The 23,284-nt window shown below is 53.9% G+C and overlaps 2 protein-coding genes across 2 annotated transcripts; both read left to right on the top strand.

Moving 5' to 3' along the window:
* Positions 1-77: 77 nt before the first annotated feature.
* LOC132382310 (uncharacterized) lies at positions 78-2,063 on the top strand. The gene is made up of 2 exons (XM_059952444.1): positions 78-328; positions 1,724-2,063. The coding sequence occupies exons 1-2, from the start codon at positions 78-80 to the stop codon at positions 2,061-2,063; spliced, it is 591 nt and encodes a 196-aa protein (XP_059808427.1).
* Positions 2,064-5,775: 3,712 nt separating this feature from the next.
* Positions 5,776-22,830, top strand: LOC132382311 (uncharacterized; the record flags this gene model as incomplete). The annotated part of the gene is given in 6 exon segments (XM_059952445.1): positions 5,776-5,973; positions 14,542-14,764; positions 16,240-16,484; positions 21,937-22,046; positions 22,153-22,337; positions 22,775-22,830. Coding segments are annotated over 6 exon segments (1,017 nt in total), but the record flags the coding sequence as incomplete, so codon positions are not given.
* Positions 22,831-23,284: the final 454 nt, after the last annotated feature.

The following is a 23,284-nucleotide window of genomic DNA, read 5'->3' on the forward strand; positions in this document are numbered from 1 at the left end:
ATAGAAACCTGACCTGTACAACCCAGCCCAGTATGACCCAACCCAGTACGACCCAGCCCAGTATGACACAGCCCAGTATGACCCAGCTCAGTACAGCCAGCTCAGTACAACCCAGCCCAGTACGACACAACCCAGTACGACCCAGCCCAGTACCACCCAGCGCAGTACGACCCAGCCCAGTACGACCCAGCTCAGTACAAACCAGCTCTTACAACCTGGCTCAGTACGACCCAGGCCTGTACAATGCAGCCCTGTACAACTCAGTCCAGTACAACCCAACCCAGTACGACCCAGCCCAGTATGACACAGCCCAGTATGACCCAGCTCAGTACAACCCAGCCCAGTACGACCAAACCCAGTACAACCCAGCCCAGTACGACCCAGCCCAGTATGACCCAATCAAGTACAACCTTGCTCAGTACAACGCAGCCTGATACAACCTAGCCCTCAACAGTGCAGCCCTGTACAACCCAGTCCAGTACAACCCAGCCCTGTGGAACGCAGCCCTGTACAACACAGCTCTATACAGCACCAGCCCTGTTCAACCCAGCCCTGTACAACCCGGCCTAATACAACCCAGTCCAGTGCAACAGAGCCTTCTACAACCTAGCCCAGTACAGCCCAGCCAAGTACAACCCAGCCCAGTACAACCCAACTCGGTACAACCCTGATCAATACAACCCAGCCCAAAACAACCTAGCACTGTACAACAAAGCCCTATACAACCCAGCCCAGTACAAAGCAGCCCTGTGCAACACAGCCTTCTACATCCCAGACCAGTACAACACCAGCCCTGTGGAACGCAGCCCTGTACAACACAGCTCTGTTCAACACCAGCCCTGTTCAACCCAGCCCTGTACAACCCGGCCTAACACAACCCAGGCCTGTGCAACACAGCCTTCTACAACCTAGCCCAACTGTACTGTTCCAATACATTAGAACCCAACTCGGTACAACCCCGCTCAATACAACCTAGCCCAACCTAGCACTGTACAACGCAGCCCTATACAACCCAGCCCAGTACAAAGCAGCCCTGTGCAACACAGCCTTCTACATCCCAGACCAGTACAACACCAGCCCTGTTCAACCCAGCACTGTACAACCCAGCACAGTACAACCCAGCTCTGTACAACCCAGACCGGTACAACCCAACTCAGCACAACCCAGCCCTATACAACCCCAGTCCTGTCCATCCCAGCCCTATACAACCCATCCCTGAACAAACCAGCCCATTACAACCCAGACCTGTACAACGCAGCCCTCTACAACAGCTGTCCTGTACAAACCAGCTCCGTACAATCCAGCCCAGTACGACCCAATCAAGTACAACCTTGCTCAGTACAACGCAGCCCGATACAACCTAGCACTCAACAGTGCAGCCCTGTACAAATCAGCCCTGTACAACCCAGTCCAGTACAACCCAGCTCTGTGGAATGCAGCCCTGTACAACACAGCTCTATACAGCACCATCCCTGTTCAACCGAGCCCAGTACAACCCAGCCCAGTACAACCCAATCCATTACAACGCAACTCGGTACAACCCTGCTCAATACATCCCAGCCCAAAACAACCGAGCCCTGTGCAACTCAGCCCTGTACAACACAGCTCTGTTCAACACCAGCCCTGTTCAACCCAGCCCTGTACAACCCGGCCTAACACAACCCAGGCCTGTGCAACACAGCCTTTTACAACCTAGCCCAACTGTACTGTTCCAATACATTAGAACCCAACTTGGTACAACCCCGCTCAATACAACCCAGCCCAACCTAGCACTGTACAACGCAGACCTATACAACCCAGCCCAGTACAAAGCAGCCCTGTGCAACACAGCCTTCTACAACCTAGCCCAGTACAGCCCAGCCAAGTACAACCCAGCCCAGTACACCCCAACTCGGTACAACACTGATCAATACAACCCAGCCCAAAACAACCTAGCACTGTACAACAAAGCCCTATACAACCCAGCCCAGTACAACCCAGCCCTGTACAACCCAGCACAGTGCAACCCAGCTCAATACAACCCAGCCCTGTACAACACAGCCCAGTACAATGCAGCCCAGTAAAACACAGCCCAGTACAAACCAGCAGAATGCAATCCAACTCAGTACAACCGAGCGCAGTTCAAACCAGCCCTATAGAAACCTGACCTGTACAACCCAGCCCAGTATGACCCAACCCAGTACGACCCAGCCCAGTATGACACAGCCCAGTATGACCCAGCTCAGTACAGCCAGCTCAGTACAACCCAGCCCAGTATGACACAACCCAGTACAACCCAGCCCAGTACCACCCAGCGCAGTACGACCCAGCCCAGTACGACCCAGCTCAGTACAAACCAGCTCTTACAACCTGGCTCAGTACGACCCAGCCCAGTATGACACAGCCCAGTATGACCCAGCTCAGTACAACCCAGCCCAGTACGACCCAACCCAGTACAACCCAGCCCAGTACGACCCAGCCCAGTACGACCCAGCCCAGTACGACCCAGCTCAGTACAAACCAGCTCTTACAACCTGGCTCAGTACAACCCAGGCCTGTACAACCCAGCCCTGGACAATCCAGCCCAGTACAACCCAGCTCATACAAACCGGCTCAGTACAACCCAGGCCTGTACAACGCAGCCCTGTACAACTCAGTCCAGTACAACCCAGCCCAGTACAACCCAGCGCAGTACAATCCAGCCCAGTACAACCCAGCCCTGTACAATGAAGCCCTGTACAACACAGCTCAGTACAACCCAGCCCTGTACAATGCAGCCCAATACAATGCAGCCCAATAAAACGCTGCCCAGTACAAAACAGCCCAATGCAATCCAACTCAGTATAACCAAGCTCAGTTCAAACCAGCCCTGTAGAAACCTGACCTGTACAACGCAGCCCAGTACAATGCAGCCCAGTAAAACGCAGCCCAGTACAAACCAGCCCAATGCAATCCAACTCAGTACAACCAAGCGCAGTTCAAACCAGCCCTGTAGAAACCTGACCTGTACAACCCAGCCCAGTACAACCCAACCCAGTACGACCCAGCCCACTATGACCCAACCCAGTACGACCCAGCCCAGTATGACACAGCCCAGTATGTCCCAGCTCAGTATAGCCAGCTCAGTACAACGCAGCCCAGTACGACACAACCCAGTACGACCCAGCCCAGTACGACCCAACCCAGTACGACCCAGCCCAGTATGACACAGCCCAGTATGACCCAGCTCAGTACAGCCAGCTCAGTACAACCCAGCCCAGTACCACCCAGCCCTGGACAACCCAGCCCAGTACAACCCAGCTCATACAAACTGGCTCAGTACAACCCAGGCCTGTACAATGCAGCCCTGTACAACTCAGTCCAGTACAACCCAACCCAGTACGACCCAGCCCAGTATGACACAGCCCAGTATGACCCAGTCCAGTACAACCCAGCTCAGTACAATCCAGCCCAGTACAACCCAGTTCAGTACAATCCAGCCCAGTACAACCCAGCTCAGTACAACCCAGCCCAGTATAACCCAGCCCAGTATAACCCAGCTCAGTACAATCCAGCTCAGTACAACCCAGCTCAGTACAATCCAGCCCAGTACAACCCACCACAATACAACCTAGCTCAGTACAACCCAGCTCAGTACAACCAAGCACATACAACCCAGCTCAGTACAATCCAGCCCAGTACAACCCAGTTCAGTACAATCCAGCCCAGTACAACCCAGCTCAGTACAACCCAGCCCAGTATAACCCAGCTCAGTACAATCCAGCTCAGTACAACCCAGCTCAGTACAATCCAGCCCAGTACAACCCACCACAATACAACCTAGCTCAGTACAAACCAGCTCAGTACAACCAAGCACATACAACCCGGCTCAGTACAACCCAGGCCTGTACAACCCAGCCCAATAGAACCCAACTCTGTATAACCCAGCTCAGTACAACCCAGCCAAATACAACCCAGTCCAGAACAAACTAGCCTGGTACAACCCAACTCAGCACAACGCATCCCTATACAACCCCAGTCCTGTCCATCCCAGCCCTATACAACGCAGCCCTGTACAAACCAGACCTGTACAACGCAGCCTTCTACAACAGCTGTACTGTACAAACCAGCTCCGTACAATCCAGCCCAGTACGACCCAATCAAGTACAACCTTGCTCAGTACAACGCAGCCCGATACAACCTAGCCCTCAACAGTGCAGCCCTGTACAAATCAGCCCTGTACAACCCAGTCCAGTACAACCCAGCCCTGTGGAACGCAGCCCTGTACAACACAGCTCTGTACACCACCAGCCCTGTTCAACCCAGCCCTGTACAACCCGGCCTAATACAACCCAGGCCTGTGCAACACAGCCTTCTACAATCTAGCCCAGTACAACCCAGCCCAGTACAACCCAATCCATTACAACGCAACTCGGTACAACCCTGCTCAATACATCCCAGCCCAAAACAACCGAGCCCTGTGCAACTCAGCCCTGTACGACACAGCTCTGTTCAACACCAGCGGTGTTCAACCCAGCCCTGTACAACCCGGCCTAATACAACCCAGGCCTGTGCAACACAGCCTTCTACAACCTAGCCCAACTGTACTGTTCCAATACATTAGAACCCAACTTGGTACAACCCCGCTCAATACAACCCAGCCCAACCTAGCACTGTACAACGCAGACCTATACAACTCAGCCCTGTACAAAGCAGCCCTGTGAAACACAGCCTTCTACATCCCAGACCAGTACAACACCAGCCCTGTTCAACCCAGCACTGCACAACCCAGCACAGTACAACCCAGCTCAGTACAACCCAGACTTGTACAACCCAACTCAGCACAACGCATCCCTATACAACCCCAGTCCTGTCCATCCCAGCCCTATACAGCGCAGCCCTGTACAAACCAGCCCATTACAACCCAGACCTGTACAACGCAGCCTTCTACAACAGCTGTACTGTACAAACCAGCTCCGTACAACCCAGCCCAGTACGACCCAATCAAGTACAACCTTGCTCAGTACAACGCAGCCCGATACAACCCGGCTCAGTACAACCCAGGCCTGTACAACCCAGCCCAATAGAACCCAGCTCTGTATAACCCAGCTCAGTACAACCCAGCCAAATACAACCCTGTCCAGAACAAACTAGCCCGGTACAACCCAGCCCGGTACAACCCAGCTCAGTACAACTCAGCCCAGTACAACCCAGCTCTTACAACCCAGCTCAGTACAACCCAGGCCTGTACAACCCAGCCCTGGAAAACCCAGCCCAGTACGACCCAGCGCTGTACGACCCAGCTCAGTACAACCCAGCTCAGTATAACCCAGACCAGTACAACTCAGCACATACAACCCAGCTCAGTACAACCCAGGCCAGTACAACCCAGCCCAGGACAACTCAGTCCAGTACAACCCAGCCCAGTACAACCCCAACCCTGTCCATCCCAGCCCTATACAACCCAGCCCTGTACAAACCAGCCCATTACAACCCCGACCTGTACAACACAGACCTCTACAACACCTGTCCCGTACAAACCAGCTCCGTACAACTCAGCTCAGTATGACCCAATCGAGTACAACCTTGCTCAGTACAACACAGTCCGATACAACCTAGCCCTCAACAGTGCAGCCCTGTACAAATCAGCCCTGTACAACCCAGTCCAATACAACCCAGCCCTGTCCAACGCAGCCCTGTACAACACAGCTCTATACAACACCAGCCCTGTTCAACCCAGCCCTGTACAACCCGGCCTAATGCAACCCAGGCCTGTGCAACACAGCCTTCTACAACCTAGCCCAGTACAACCCAGCCATGTGCAACCCAATCCATTACAACACAACTCGGTACAACCCTGCTCAATACAACCCAGCCCAAAACAACCTAGCACTGTACAATGCAGCCCTATACAACCCAGCCCTGTGCAACACAGCCTTCTACATCCCAGAGCAGTACAACCCAGCCCTGTGCAACACAGCTGAGTACAGCACGAGCCCTGTTCAACCCAGCCCAGTAAAACCCGGCTGAATACAACCCAGCCCTGTACAACCCAGCACAGTACAACCCAGCTCAGTACAACCCAGCCCTGTACAACCCAGCAGAGTACAACCCAGCTCAGTACAACCCAGCCCTGTACAATGCAGCCCAGAAAAACGCAGCCCAGTACAAACCAGCCCAATGCAATCCAACTCAGTATAACCAAGCTCAGTTCAAACCAGCCCTGTAGAAACCTGACCTGTACAACCCAGCCCAGTACAACCCAGTCCAGTACGACCCAGCTCAGTACAACCCAGCTCAGTACAACCCAGACCAGTACAACCCAGCTCATACAACCCAGCTCAGTACAACCCAGGCCAGTACAACTCAGCCCAGTACAACCCAGTCCAGTACAACCCAGCCCAGTACAACCCAGCTCAGTACAACCCAGCTCAGTACAATCCAGCTCTTCCAACCCGGCTCAGTACAACCCAGCTCTTACAACCCAGCCCAGTACAACTCAGTCCAGTACAACCCAGCAAAGTACAACCCAGCCCAGTACAACCCAGTATATACAACCCAGCTCAGTACAACCCAGCTCAGTACAATCCAGCCCAGTACAATCCAGCTCAGTACAACCCAGCTCATACAACCCAGCTCAGTACAACCCAGGCCAGTACAACCCAGCTCAGTACAATCCAGCCCAGTACAACCCAGCTCAGTACAACCCAGCCAAATACAACCCAGTCCAGAACAAACTAGCCCGGTACAACCCAACTCAGCACAACGCATCCCTATACAACCCCAGTCCTGTCCATCCCAGCCCTATACAACGCAGCCCTGTACAACACAGCTCTGTTCAACACCAGCCCTGTTCCAGCCCTGTACAACCCGGCCTAATACAACCCAGGCCTGTGCAACACAGCCTTCTACAAACTAGCCCAACTGTACTGTTCCAATACATTAGAACCCAACTCGGTACAACCCCGCTCAATACAACCCAGCCCAACCTAGCACTGTACAATGCAGACCTATACAACCCAGCCCAGTACAAAGCAGCCCTGTGCAACACAGCCTTCTACATCCCAGACCAGTACAACACCAGCCCTGTTCAACCCAGCACTGTACAACCCAGCACAGTACAACCCAGCTCTGTACAACCCAGACCGGTACAACCCAACTCAGCACAACGCAGCCCTATACAACCCCAGTCCTGTCCATCCCAGCCCTATACAACGCAGCCCTGTACAAACCAGCCCATTACAACCCAGACCTGTACAACGCAGCCTTCTACAACAGCTGTACTGTACAAACCAGCTCCGTACAACCCAGCCCAGTACGACCCAATCAAGTACAACCTTGCTCAGTACAACGCAGCCCGATACAACCTAGCACTCAACAGTGCAGCCCTGTACACCACCAGCCCTGTTCAACCCAGCCCTGTACAACCCGGCCTAATACAACCCAGGCCTGTGCAACACAGCCTTCTACAACCTAGTCCAGTACAACCCAGCCCAGTACAACCCAATCCATTACAACGCAACTCGGTACAACCCTACTCAATACATCCCAGCCCAAAACAACCGAGCCCTGTGCAACTCAGCCCTGTACAACACAGCTCTGTTCAACACCAGCCCTGTTCAACCCAGCCCTGTACAACCCGGCCTAACACAACCCAGGCCTGTGCAACACAGCCTTCTACAACCTAGCCCAACTGTACTGTTCCAATACATTAGAACCCAACTCGGTACAACCCCGCTCAATACAACCCAGCCCAACCTAGCACCGTACAACGCAACCCTATACAACCCAGCCCAGTACAAAGCAGCCCTGTGCAACACAGCCTTCTACATCCCAGACCAGTACAACACCAGCCCTGTTCAACCCAGCACTGTACAACCCAGCACAGTACAACCCAGCTCTGTACAACCCAGACCGGTACAACCCAACTCAGCACAACGCAGCCCTATACAACCCCAGTCCTTTCCATCCCAGCCCTATACAATGCAGCCCTGTACAACCCGGCCTGATATGACCCAGGCCTGTGCAACACAGCCTTCTACAACCTAGCCCAACTGTACTGTTCCAATACATTAGAACCCAACTCGGTAAAACCCTGCTCAATACAACCCAGCCCAAAACAACCCAGCACTGTACAACGCAACCCTATACAACCCAGCCCAGTACCAACCAGCCCTGTGCAACACAGCCTTCTACATCACAGACCAGTACAACCCAGTTCTGTGCAACACAGCTCTGTACAACACCAGCCCTGTTCAACCCAGCCCTGTAAAACCCAGCTGAATACAACCCAGGCCTGTGAAACACAGCCTTCTACAACCCAGCCCAGTACAACCCAGCCCTGTACAACCCAGCACAGTGCAACCCAGCTCAATACAACCCAGCCCTGTACAACACAGCCCAGTACAATGCAGCCCAGTAAAACACAGCCCAGTACAAACCAGCACAATGCAATCCAACTCAGTACAACCGAGCGCAGTTCAAACCAGCCCTGTAGAAACCTAACCTGTACAACCCAGCCCAGTACGACCCAGCTCAGTACAAACCAGCCCTGGACAACCTGGCTCAGTACAACCCAGCTCATACAAACCGGCTCAGTACAACCCAGGCCTGTACAACGCAGCCCTGTACAACTCAGTCCAGTACAACCCAGCTCAGTACAATCCAGCCCAGTACAACCCAGCTCAGTACAATCCAGCCCAGTACAACCCACCACAATACAACCTAGCTCAGTCCAACCCAGCTCAGTACAACCCAGCACATACAACCCGGCTCAGTACAACCCAGGCCTGTACAACCCAGCCCAATAGAACCCAACTCTGTATAACCCAGCTCAGTACAACCCAGCCCAATACAACCCAGTCCAGAACAAACTAGCCCGGTACAACCCAACTCAGCACAACGCATCCCTATACAACCCCAGTCCTGTCCATCCCAGCCCTATACAATGCAGCCCTGTACAAACCAGCCCATTACAACCCAGACCTGTACAACGCAGCCTTCTACAACAGCTGTACTGTACAAACCAGCTCCGTATGACCCAGTATGACCCAATCAAGTACAACCTTGCTCAGTACAATGCAGCCCGATACAACCTAGCACTCAACAGTGCAGCCCTGTACAAATCAGCCCTGTACAACCCAGTCCAGTACAACCCAGCCCTGTGGAACGCAGCCCTGTACAACACAGCTCTGTACACCACCAGCCCTGTTCAACCCAGCCCTGTACAACCCGGCCTAATACAACCCAGGCCTGTGCAACACAGCCTTCTACAACCTAGCCCAGTACAACCCAGCCCAGTACAACCCAATCCATTACAACGCAACTCGGTACAACCCTACTCAATACATTCCAGCCCAAAACAACCGAGCCCTGTGCAACTCAGCCCTGTACGACACAGCTCTGTTCAACACCAGCCCTGTTCAACCCAGCCCTGTACAACCCGGCCTAATACAACCCAGGCCTGTGCAACACAGCCTTCTACAACCTAGCCCAACTGTACTGTTCCAATACATTAGAACCCAACTCGGTACAACCCCGCTCAATACAACCCAGCCCAACCTAGCACTGTACAACGCAGCCCTATACAACCCAGCCCAGTACAAAGCAGCCCTGTGCAACACAGCCTTCTACATCCCAGACCAGTACAACACCAGCCCTGTTCAACCCAGCACTGTACAACCCAGCACAGTACAACCCAGCTCAGTACAACCCAGACTTGTACAACCCAACTCAGCACAACACATCCCTATACAACCCCAGTCCTGTCCATCCCAGCCCTATACAACGCAGCCCTGTACAAACCAGCCCATTACAACCCAGACCTGTACAACACAGCCTTCTACAACAGCTGTACTGTACAAACCAGCTCCGTACAACCCAGCCCAGTACGACCCAATCAAGTACAACCTTGCTCAGTACAACGCAGCACGATACAACCTAGCCCTCAACAGTGCAGCCCTGTACAAATCAGCTCTGTACAACCCAGTCCAGTACAACCCAGCCCTGTGGAACGCAGCCCTGTACAACACAGCTCTGTACACCACCAGCCCTGTTCAACCCAGCACTGTACAACCCAGCACAGTACAACCCAGCTCTGTACAACCCAGACCGGTACAACCCAACTCAGCACAACGCAGCCCTATACAACCCCAGTCCTTTCCATCCCAGCCCTATACAATGCAGCCCTGTACAACCCGGCCTGATATGACCCAGGCCTGTGCAACACAGCCTTCTACAACCTAGCCCAACTGTACTGTTCCAATACATTAGAACCCAACTCGGTACAACCCTGCTCAATACAACCCAGCCCAAAACAACCTAGCACTGTACAACGAAACCCTATACAACCCAGCCCAGTACCAACCAGCCCTGTGCAACACAGCCTTCTACATCACAGACCAGTACAACCCAGTTCTGTGCAACACAGCTCTGTACAACACCAGCCCTGTTCAACCCAGCCCTGTAAAACCCAGCTGAATACAACCCAGGCCTGTGAAACACAGCCTTCTACAACCCAGCCCAGTACAACCCAGCCCTGTACAACCCAGCACAGTGCAACCCAGCTCAATACAACCCAGCCCTGTACAACACAGCCCAGTACAATGCAGCCCAGTAAAACACAGCCCAGTACAAACCAGCACAATGCAATCCAACTCAGTACAACCGAGCGCAGTTCAAACCAGCCCTGTAGAAACCTAACCTGTACAACCCAGCCCAGTACGACCCAACCCAGTACGACCCAGCCCAGTATGACACAGCCCAGAATGTCCCAGCTCAGTACAGCCAGCTCAGTACAACCCAGCCCAGTATGACACAACCCAGTACAACCTAGCCCAGTACCACACAGCCCAGTACGACCCAGCTCAGTACAAACCAGCTCTTAAAACCTGGCTCAGTACAACCCAGGCCTGTACAACCCAGCCCTGGACAATCCAGCCCAGTACAACCCAGCTCATACAAACCGGCTCAGTACAACTCAGGCCTGTACAATGCAGCCCTGTACAACTCAGTCCAGTACAACCCAACCCAGTATGACCCAGCCCAGTATGACACAGCCCAGTATGACCCAGCTCAGTACAGCCAGCTCAGTACAACCCAGCCCAGTACGACACAACCCAGTACAACCCAGCCCAGTACCACCCAGCCCAGTACGACCCAGCTCAGTACAAACCAGCTCTTACAACCTGGCTCAGTACAACCCAGGCCGGTACAACCCAGCCCTGGACAACACAGCCCAGTACAACCCAGCCCAGTACAACCCGGCTCATACAAACCGGCTCAGTACAACCCAGGCCTGTACAATGCAGCCCTGTACAACTCAGTCCAGTACAACCCAACCCAGTAAGACCCAGCCCAGTATGACACAGCGCAGTATGACCCAGCTCAGTACAGCCCAGCTCAGTACAACCCAGCCCAGTACGACCCAGCCCAGTACGACCCAGCCCAGTACGACCCAGCTCAGTACAAACCAGCCCTGGACAACCTGGCTCAGTACAACCCAGCTCATACAAACCGGCTCAGTACAACCCAGGCCTGTACAACGCAGCCCTGTACAACTCAGTCCAGTACAACCCAGCTCAGTACAATCCAGCCCAGTACAACCCAGCTCAGTACAATCCAGCCCAGTACAACCCACCACAATACAACCTAGCTCAGTCCAACCCAGCTCAGTACAACCCAGCACATACAACCCGGCTCAGTACAACCCAGGCCTGTACAACCCAGCCCAATAGAACCCAACTCTGTATAACCCAGCTCAGTACAACCCAGCCCAATACAACCCAGTCCAGAACAAACTAGCCCGGTACAACCCAACTCAGCACAACGCATCCCTATACAACCCCAGTCCTGTCCATCCCAGCCCTATACAATGCAGCCCTGTACAAACCAGCCCATTACAACCCAGACCTGTACAACGCAGCCTTCTACAACAGCTGTACTGTACAAACCAGCTCCGTATGACCCAGTATGACCCAATCAAGTACAACCTTGCTCAGTACAATGCAGCCCGATACAACCTAGCACTCAACAGTGCAGCCCTGTACAAATCAGCCCTGTACAACCCAGTCCAGTACAACCCAGCCCTGTGGAACGCAGCCCTGTTCAACCCAGCCCTGTACAACCCGGCCTAATACAACCCAGGCCTGTGCAACACAGCCTTCTACAACCTAGCCCAGTACAACCCAGCCCAGTACAACCCAATCCATTACAACGCAACTCGGTACAACCCTACTCAATACATTCCAGCCCAAAACAACCGAGCCCTGTGCAACTCAGCCCTGTACGACACAGCTCTGTTCAACACCAGCCCTGTTCAACCCAGCCCTGTACAACCCGGCCTAATACAACCCAGGCCTGTGCAACACAGCCTTCTACAACCTAGCCCAACTGTACTGTTCCAATACATTAGAACCCAACTCGGTACAACCCCGCTCAATACAACCCAGCCCAACCTAGCACTGTACAACGCAGACCTATACAACCCAGCCCAGTACAAAGCAGCCCTGTGCAACACAGCCTTCTACATCCCAGACCAGTACAACACCAGCCCTGTTCAACCCAGCACTGTACAACCCAGCACAGTACAACCCAGCTCAGTACAACCCAGACTTGTACAACCCAACTCAGCACAACACATCCCTATACAACCCCAGTCCTGTCCATCCCAGCCCTATACAACGCAGACCTGTACAAACCAGCCCATTACAACCCAGACCTGTACAACACAGCCTTCTACAACAGCTGTACTGTACAAACCAGCTCCGTACAACCCAGCCCAGTACGACCCAATCAAGTACAACCTTGCTCGGTACAACGCAGCACGATACAACCTAGCCCTCAACAGTGCAGCCCTGTACAAATCAGCCCTGTACAACCCAGTCCAGTACAACCCAGCCCTGTGGAACGCAGCCCTGTACAACACAGCTCTGTACACCACCAGCCCTGTTCAACCCAGCCCTGTACAACCCGGCCTAATACAACCCAGGCCTGTGCAACACAGCCTTCTACAACCTAGCCCAGTACAACCCAGCCCAGTACAACCCAATCCATTACAACGCAACTCGGTACAACCCTGCTTAATACATCCCAGCCCAAAACAACCGAGCCCTGTGCAACTCAGCCCTGTACAACACAGCTCTGTTCAACACCAGCCCTGTTCAACCCAGCCCTGTACAACCCGGCCTAACACAACCCAGGCCTGTGCAACACAGCCTTCTACAACCTAGCCCAACTGTACTGTTCCAATACATTAGAACCCAACTCGGTACAACCCCGCTCAATACAACCCAGCCCAACCTAGCACCGTACAACGCAACCCTATACAACCCAGCCCAGTACAAAGCAGCCCTGTGCAACACAGCCTTCTACATCCCAGACCAGTACAACACCAGCCCTGTTCAACCCAGCACTGTACAACCCAGCACAGTACAACCCAGCTCTGTACAACCCAGACCGGTACAACCCAACTCAGCACAACGCAGCCCTATACAACCCCAGTCCTTTCCATCCCAGCCCTATACAATGCAGCCCTGTACAACCCGGCCTGATATGACCCAGGCCTGTGCAACACAGCCTTCTACAACCTAGCCCAACTGTACTGTTCCAATACATTAGAACCCAACTCGGTACAACCCTGCTCAATACAACAGCCCAAAACAACCTAGCACTGTACAACGCAACCCTATACAACCCAGCCCAGTACCAATCAGCCCTGTGCAACACAGCCTTCTACATCACAGACCAGTACAACCCAGTTCTGTGCAACACAGCTCTGTACAACACCAGCCCTGTTCAACCCAGCCCTGTAAAACCCAGCTGAATACAACCCAGGCCTGTGAAACACAGCCTTCTACAACCCAGCCCAGTACAACCCAGCCCTGTACAACCCAGCACAGTGCAACCCAGCTCAATACAACCCAGCCCTGTACAACACAGCCCAGTACAATGCAGCCCAGTAAAACACAGCCCAGTACAAACCAGCACAATGCAATCCAACTCAGTACAACCGAGCGCAGTTCAAACCAGCCCTGTACGACCCAGCCCAGTACGACCCAGCCCAGTATGACACAGCCCAGTACAACCTAGCCCAGTACCACCCAGCTCAGTACAAACCAGCTCTTAAAACCTGGCTCAGTACAACCCAGGCCTGTACAACCCAGCCCTGGACAATCCAGCCCAGTACAACCCAGCTCATACAAACCGGCTCAGTACAACTCAGGCCTGTACAATGCAGCCCTGTACAACTCAGTCCAGTACAACCCAACCCAGTACGACCCAGCCCAGTATGACACAGCCCAGTATGACCCAGCTCAGTACAGCCCAGCTCAGTACAACGCAATCCAGTACGACACAGCCCAGTATGACCCAGCTCAGTACAGCCTGCTCAGTACAACCCAGCCCAGTACGACACAACCCAGTACGACCCAGCCCAGTACCACCCAGCCCAGTACGACCCAGCTCAGTACAAACCAGCTCTTACAACCTGGCTCAGTACAACCCAGGCCGGTACAACCCAGCCCTGGACAACACAGCCCAGTACAACCCAGCCCAGTACAACCCGGCTCATACAAACCGCCTCAGTACAACTCAGGCCTGTACAATGCAGCCCTGTACAGCTCAGTCCAGTACAACCCAACCCAGTACGACCCAGCCCAGTATGACACAGCCCAGTATGACCCAGCTCAGTACAGCCCAGCTCAGTACAACCCAGCCCAGTACGACCCAGCCCAGTACCACCCAGCCCAGTACGACCCAGCTCAGTACAAACCAGCTCTTACAACCTGGCTCAGTACAACCCAGGCCGGTACAACCCAGCCCTGGACAACACAGCCCAGTACAACCCAGCCCAGTACAGCCCAGCTCAGTACAACCCAGCCCAGTACGACCCAGCCCAGTACGACCCAGCCCAGTACGACCCAGCTCAGTACAAACCAGCCCTGGACAACCTGGCTCAGTACAACCCAGCTCATACAAACCGGCTCAGTACAACCCAGGCCTGTACAACGCAGCCCTGTACAACTCAGTCCAGTACAACCCAGCCCAGTACAACACAGCCCAGTACAACCCAGCGCAGTACAATCCAGCCCAGTACAACCCAGCCCTGTACAACGAAGCCCTGTACAACACAGCTCAGTACAACCCAGCCCTGTACAATGCAGCCCAGTACAATGCAGCCCAATAAAACGCAGCCCAGTACAAACCAGCCCAATGCAATCCAACTCAGTATAACCAAGCTCAGTTCAAACCAGCCCTGTAGAAACCTGACCTGTACAACCCAGCCCAGTACAACCCAGCCCAGTACAACCCACCGCAATACAACCCAGCTCTTACAACCCAGCCCAGTACAACTCAGTCCAGTACAACCCAGCAAAGTACAACCCAGCCCAGTACAACCCAGTATATACAACCCAGCTCAGTACAACCCAGCTCAGTACAATCCAGCCCAGTACAACCCAGCTCAGTACAACCCAGCTCATACAACCCAGCTCAGTACAATCCAGCCCAGTACAACCCACCGCAATACAACCCAGCTCAGTACAACCCAGCACATACTACCCGGCTCAGTACAACCCAGCTCAGTACAACCCAGGCCTGTACAACCCAGCCCAATAGAACCCAGCTCTGAATAACCCAGCTCAGTACAACCCAGCCCAATACAACCCAGTCCAGAACAAACTAGCCCGGTACAACCCAGCCCGGTACAACCCAGCTCAGTACAACTCAGCCCAGTACAACCCAGCTCTTACAACCCAGCTCAGTACAACCCAGGCCTGTACAACCCAGCCCTGGAAAACCCAGCCCAGTATGACCCAGCGCTGTACGACCCAGCTCAGTACAACCCAGCTCAGTATAACCCAGACCAGTACAACCCAGCACATACAACCCAGCTCAGTACAACCCAGGCCAGTACAACCCAGCACATACAACCCAGCTCAGTACAACCCAGGCCAGTACAACCCAGCCCAGGACAACTCAGCCCTGTACAAACCAGCCCATTACAACCCCAACCTGTACAACACAGCCCTCTACAACACCTGTCCCGTACAAACCAGCTCCGTACAATTCAGCTCAGTATGACCCAATCGAGTACAACCTTGCTCAGTACAACACAGTCCGATACAACCTAGCCCTCAACAGTGCAGCCCTGTACAAATCAGCCCTGTACAACCCAGTCCAATACAACCCAGCCCTGTCCAACGCAGCCCTGTACAACACAGCTCTATACAACACCAGCCCTGTTCAACCCAGCCCTGTACAACCCGGCCTAATGCAACCCAGGCCTGTGCAACACAGCCTTCTACAACCGAGCCCAGTACAACCCAGCCATGTACAACCCAATCCATTACAACCCAACTCGGTACAAACCTGCTCAATACAACCCAGCCCAAAACAACCTAGCACTGTACAATGCAGCCCTATACAACCCAGCCCTGTGCAACACAGCCTTCTACATCCCAGAGCAGTGCAACCCAGCCCTGTGCAACACAGCTGTGTACAACACGAGCCCTGTTCAACCCAGCCCAGTAAAACCCGGCTGAATACAACCCAGGCCTGTGAAACACAGCCTTCTACAACCCAGCCCTGTACAACCCAGCACAGTACAACCCAGCTCAGTACAACCCAGCCCTGTACAACCCAGCACAGTACAACCCAGCTCAGTACAACCCAGCCCTGTACAATGCAGCCTAGTACAATGCAGCCCAGAAAAACGCAGCCCAGTACAAACCAGCCCAATGCAATCCAACTCAGTATAACCAAGCTCAGTTCAAACCAGCCCTGTAGAAACCTGACCTGTACAACCCAGCCCAGTACAACCCAGTCCAGTACGACCCAGCTCAGTACAACCCAGCTCAGTACAACCCAGTCCAGTACAACCCAGCTCATACAACCCAGCTCAGTACAACCCAGGCCAGTACAACCCAGCCCAGTACAACCCAGTCCAGTAAAACCCAGCCCAGTAGAACCCAGCTCAGTACAACCCAGCTCTTACAACCCGGCTCAGTACAACCCAGCTCAGTACAATCCAGCTCTTCCAACCCGGCTCAGTACAACCCAGCTCAGTACAACCCAGCTCTTACAACCCAGCTCAGTACAACCCAGGCCTGTACAACCCAGCCCTGGAAAACCCAGCCCAGTACGACCCAGCTCAGTACAACCCAGCTCAGTATAACCCAGACCAGTACAACCCAGCACATACAACCCAGCTCAGTACAACCCATGCCAGTACAACCCAGCCCAGGACAACTCAGTCCAGTACAACCCAGCCCAGTACAACCCCAACCCTGTCCATCCCAGCCCTATACAACCGAGCCCTGTACAAACCAGCCCATTACAACCCCGACCTATACAACACAGCCCTCTACAACACCTGTCCCGTACAAACCAGCTCCGTACAACCCAGCCCAGTACGACCCAGCCCTGTACAACACAGCCCAGTACAATGCAGCCCAGTACAACCCAGCCCTGTACAAGCCAGCACAGTACAACCCAGCTCAGTACAACCCAGCCCTGTACAATGCAGCCTAGTACAATGCAGCCCAGAAAAACGCAGCCCAGTACAAACCAGCCCAATGCAACCCAGCTCATACAACCCAGCTCAGTACAACCCAGGCCAGTACAACCCAGCCCAGTACAACCCAGTCCAGTACAACCCAGCCCAGTAGAACCCAGCTCAGTAGAACCCAGCTCTTACAACCCGGCTCAGTACAACCCAGCTCAGTACAATCCAGCTCTTCCAACCCGGCTCAGTACAACCCAGCTCAGTACAACCCAGCTCTTACAACCCAGCCCAGTACAACTCAGTCCAGTACAACCCAGCAAAGTACAACCCAGCCCAGTACAACCCAGTATATACAACCCAGCTCAGTACAACCCAGCTCAGTACAACCCAGCTCTGTACAATCCAGCCCAGTACATCCCAGCTCAGTACAATCCAGCCCAGTACAACCCACCGCAATACAACCCAGCTCAGTACAACCCAGGCCTGTACAACCCAGCCCAATAGAACCCAGCTCTGAATGACCCAGCTCAGTACAACCCAGCCCAATACAATCCAGTCCAGAATAAACTAACCCGGTATAACCCAACTCAGCACAACGCAGCCCTATACAACCCCAGTCTTTCCATCCCAGCCCCATAAAACCCAGCCCTGTACAAACCAGCCCATTACATCCCAGACCTGTACAACGCAGCCCTCTACAACAGCTGTCCTGTACAAACCAGCTCCGTACAACCCAGCCCAGTACGACCCAGCCCAGTACAACCCAGCTCAGTACAACCCAGCACATACAACCTGGCTCAGTACAACCCAGGCCTGTACAACCCAGCCCAATAGAACCCAGCTCTGTATAACCCAGCTCAGTACAACCCAGCCCAATTCAACCCTGTCCAGAACAAACTAGCCCGGTACAACCCAGCCCGGTACAACCCAGCTCAGTACAACTCAGCCCAGTACAACGCAGCTCTTACAACCCAGCTCAGTACAACCCAGGCCTGTACAACCCAGCCCTGGAAAACCCAGCCCAGTACGACCCAGCTCAGTACAACCCAGCTCAGTATAACCCAGACCAGTACAACCCAGCACATACAACCCAGCTCAGTACAACCCAGCCCAGGACAACTCAGTCCAGTACAACCCAGCCCAGTACAACCCCAACCCTGTCCATCCCAACCCTATACAACCCAGTCCTGTACAAACCAGCCCATTACAACCCCGACCTGTACAACACAGCCCTCTACAACACCTGTCCCGTACAAACCAGCTCCGTACAACTCAGCTCAGTATGACCCAATCGAGTACAACCTTGCTCAGTACAACACAGTCCGATACAACCTAGCCCTCAACAGTGCAGCCCTGTACAAATCAGCCCTGTACAAATCAGCCCTGTACAACCCAGTCCAATACAACCCAGCCCTGTCCAACGCAGCCTTCTACATCCCAGAGCAGTGCAACCCAGCCCTGTGCAACACAGCTGTGTACAACACAAGCCCTGTTCAACCCAGCCCTGTACAACCCGGCCTAATACAACCCAGGCCTGTGCAACACAGCCTTCTACAACCTAGCCCAGTACAACCCAGCCCAGTACAACCCAATCCATTACAACGCAACTCGGTACAACCCTACTCAATACATTCCAGCCCAAAACAACCGAGCCCTGTGCAACTCAGCCCTGTACGACACAGCTCTGTTCAACACCAGCCCTGTTCAACCCAGCCCTGTACAACCCGGCCTAATACAACCCAGGCCTGTGCAACACAGCCTTCTACAACCTAGCCCAACTGTACTGTTCCAATACATTAGAACCCAACTCGGTACAACCCCGCTCAATACAACCCAGCCCAACCTAGCACCGTACAACGCAACCCTATACAACCCAGCCCAGTACAAAGCAGCCCTGTGCAACACAGCCTTCTACATCCCAGACCAGTACAACACCAGCCCTGTTCAACCCAGCACTGTACAACCCAGCACAGTACAACCCAGCTCTGTACAACCCAGACCGGTACAACCCAACTCAGCACAACGCAGCCCTATACAACCCCAGTCCTTTCCATCCCAGCCCTATACAATGCAGCCCTGTACAACCCGGCCTGATATGACCCAGGCCTGTGCAACACAGCCTTCTACAACCTAGCCCAACTGTACTGTTCCAATACATTAGAACCCAACTCGGTACAACCCTGCTCAATACAACCCAGCCCAAAACAACCTAGCACTGTACAACGCAACCCTATACAACCCAGCCCAGTACCAACCAGCCCTGTGCAACACAGCCTTCTACATCACAGACCAGTACAACCCAGTTCTGTGCAACACAGCTCTGTACAACACCAGCCCTGTTCAACCCAGCCCTGTAAAACCCAGCTGAATACAACCCAGGCCTGTGAAACACAGCCTTCTACAACCCAGCCCAGTACAACCCAGCCCTGTACAACCCAGCACAGTGCAACCCAGCTCAATACAACCCAGCCCTGTACAACACAGCCCAGTACAATGCAGCCCAGTAAAACACAGCCCAGTACAAACCAGCACAATGCAATCCAACTCAGTACAACCGAGCGCAGTTCAAACCAGCCCTGTACGACCCAGCCCAGTACGACCCAGCCCAGTATGACACAGCCCAGTACAACCTAGCCCAGTACCACCCAGCTCAGTACAAACCAGCTCTTAAAACCTGGCTCAGTACAACCCAGGCCTGTACAACCCAGCCCTGGACAATCCAGCCCAGTACAACCCAGCTCATACAAACCGGCTCAGTACAACTCAGGCCTGTACAATGCAGCCCTGTACAACTCAGTCCAGTACAACCCAACCCAGTACGACCCAGCCCAGTATGACACAGCCCAGTATGACCCAGCTCAGTACAGCCCAGCTCAGTACAACGCAATCCAGTACGACACAGCCCAGTATGACCCAGCTCAGTACAGCCTGCTCAGTACAACCCAGCCCAGTACGACACAACCCAGTACGACCCAGCCCAGTACCACCCAGCCCAGTACGACCCAGCTCAGTACAAACCAGCTCTTACAACCTGGCTCAGTACAACCCAGGCCGGTACAACCCAGCCCTGGACAACACAGCCCAGTACAACCCAGCCCAGTACAACCCGGCTCATACAAACCGCCTCAGTACAACTCAGGCCTGTACAATGCAGCCCTGTACAGCTCAGTCCAGTACAACCCAACCCAGTACGACCCAGCCCAGTATGACACAGCCCAGTATGACCCAGCTCAGTACAGCCCAGCTCAGTACAACCCAGCCCAGTACGACCCAGCCCAGTACCACCCAGCCCAGTACGACCCAGCTCAGTACAAACCAGCTCTTACAACCTGGCTCAGTACAACCCAGGCCGGTACAACCCAGCCCTGGACAACACAGCCCAGTACAACCCAGCCCAGTACAGCCCAGCTCAGTACAACCCAGCCCAGTACGACCCAGCCCAGTACGACCCAGCCCAGTACGACCCAGCTCAGTACAAACCAGCCCTGGACAACCTGGCTCAGTACAACCCAGCTCATACAAACCGGCTCAGTACAACCCAGGCCTGTACAACGCAGCCCTGTACAACTCAGTCCAGTACAACCCAGCCCAGTACAACACAGCCCAGTACAACCCAGCGCAGTACAATCCAGCCCAGTACAACCCAGCCCTGTACAACGAAGCCCTGTACAACACAGCTCAGTACAACCCAGCCCTGTACAATGCAGCCCAGTACAATGCAGCCCAATAAAACGCAGCCCAGTACAAACCAGCCCAATGCAATCCAACTCAGTATAACCAAGCTCAGTTCAAACCAGCCCTGTAGAAACCTGACCTGTACAACCCAGCCCAGTACAACCCAGCCCAGTACAACCCACCGCAATACAACCCAGCTCTTACAACCCAGCCCAGTACAACTCAGTCCAGTACAACCCAGCAAAGTACAACCCAGCCCAGTACAACCCAGTATATACAACCCAGCTCAGTACAACCCAGCTCAGTACAATCCAGCCCAGTACAACCCAGCTCAGTACAACCCAGCTCATACAACCCAGCTCAGTACAATCCAGCCCAGTACAACCCACCGCAATACAACCCAGCTCAGTACAACCCAGCACATACTACCCGGCTCAGTACAACCCAGCTCAGTACAACCCAGGCCTGTACAACCCAGCCCAATAGAACCCAGCTCTGAATAACCCAGCTCAGTACAACCCAGCCCAATACAACCCAGTCCAGAACAAACTAGCCCGGTACAACCCAGCCCGGTACAACCCAGCTCAGTACAACTCAGCCCAGTACAACCCAGCTCTTACAACCCAGCTCAGTACAACCCAGGCCTGTACAACCCAGCCCTGGAAAACCCAGCCCAGTATGACCCAGCGCTGTACGACCCAGCTCAGTACAACCCAGCTCAGTATAACCCAGACCAGTACAACCCAGCACATACAACCCAGCTCAGTACAACCCAGGCCAGTACAACCCAGCACATACAACCCAGCTCAGTACAACCCAGGCCAGTACAACCCAGCCCAGGACAACTCAGCCCTGTACAAACCAGCCCATTACAACCCCAACCTGTACAACACAGCCCTCTACAACACCTGTCCCGTACAAACCAGCTCCGTACAATTCAGCTCAGTATGACCCAATCGAGTACAACCTTGCTCAGTACAACACAGTCCGATACAACCTAGCCCTCAACAGTGCAGCCCTGTACAAATCAGCCCTGTACAACCCAGTCCAATACAACCCAGCCCTGTCCAACGCAGCCCTGTACAACACAGCTCTATACAACACCAGCCCTGTTCAACCCAGCCCTGTACAACCCGGCCTAATGCAACCCAGGCCTGTGCAACACAGCCTTCTACAACCGAGCCCAGTACAACCCAGCCATGTACAACCCAATCCATTACAACCCAACTCGGTACAAACCTGCTCAATACAACCCAGCCCAAAACAACCTAGCACTGTACAATGCAGCCCTATACAACCCAGCCCTGTGCAACACAGCCTTCTACATCCCAGAGCAGTGCAACCCAGCCCTGTGCAACACAGCTGTGTACAACACGAGCCCTGTTCAACCCAGCCCAGTAAAACCCGGCTGAATACAACCCAGGCCTGTGAAACACAGCCTTCTACAACCCAGCCCTGTACAACCCAGCACAGTACAACCCAGCTCAGTACAACCCAGCCCTGTACAACCCAGCACAGTACAACCCAGCTCAGTACAACCCAGCCCTGTACAATGCAGCCTAGTACAATGCAGCCCAGAAAAACGCAGCCCAGTACAAACCAGCCCAATGCAATCCAACTCAGTATAACCAAGCTCAGTTCAAACCAGCCCTGTAGAAACCTGACCTGTACAACCCAGCCCAGTACAACCCAGTCCAGTACGACCCAGCTCAGTACAACCCAGCTCAGTACAACCCAGTCCAGTACAACCCAGCTCATACAACCCAGCTCAGTACAACCCAGGCCAGTACAACCCAGCCCAGTACAACCCAGTCCAGTACAACCCAGCCCAGTAGAACCCAGCTCAGTACAACCCAGCTCTTACAACCCGGCTCAGTACAACCCAGCTCAGTACAATCCAGCTCTTCCAACCCGGCTCAGTACAACCCAGCTCAGTACAACCCAGCTCTTACAACCCAGCTCAGTACAACCCAGGCCTGTACAACCCAGCCCTGGAAAACCCAGCCCAGTACGACCCAGCTCAGTACAACCCAGCTCAGTATAACCCAGACCAGTACAACCCAGCACATACAACCCAGCTCAGTACAACCCAGGCCAGTACAACCCAGCCCAGGACAACTCAGTCCAGTACAACCCAGCCCAGTACAA

The sequence above is a fragment of the Hypanus sabinus genome, chromosome 28 (genome assembly GCF_030144855.1).
Source record: "Hypanus sabinus isolate sHypSab1 chromosome 28, sHypSab1.hap1, whole genome shotgun sequence".
Lineage (NCBI taxonomy): Eukaryota > Metazoa > Chordata > Chondrichthyes > Myliobatiformes > Dasyatidae > Hypanus > Hypanus sabinus.

Coding starts and splice junctions, on each gene's coding strand:
- LOC132382310 (XM_059952444.1), top strand. CDS start 78: ATGACCCAGCTCAGTACAGCCAGCTCAGTACAACCCAGCCCAGTACGA. Junction 329..1,723: donor GCCCAGTATGACCCAGCTCA/GTACAACCCAGC, acceptor CCAATACATTAG/AACCCAACTTGGTACAACCC.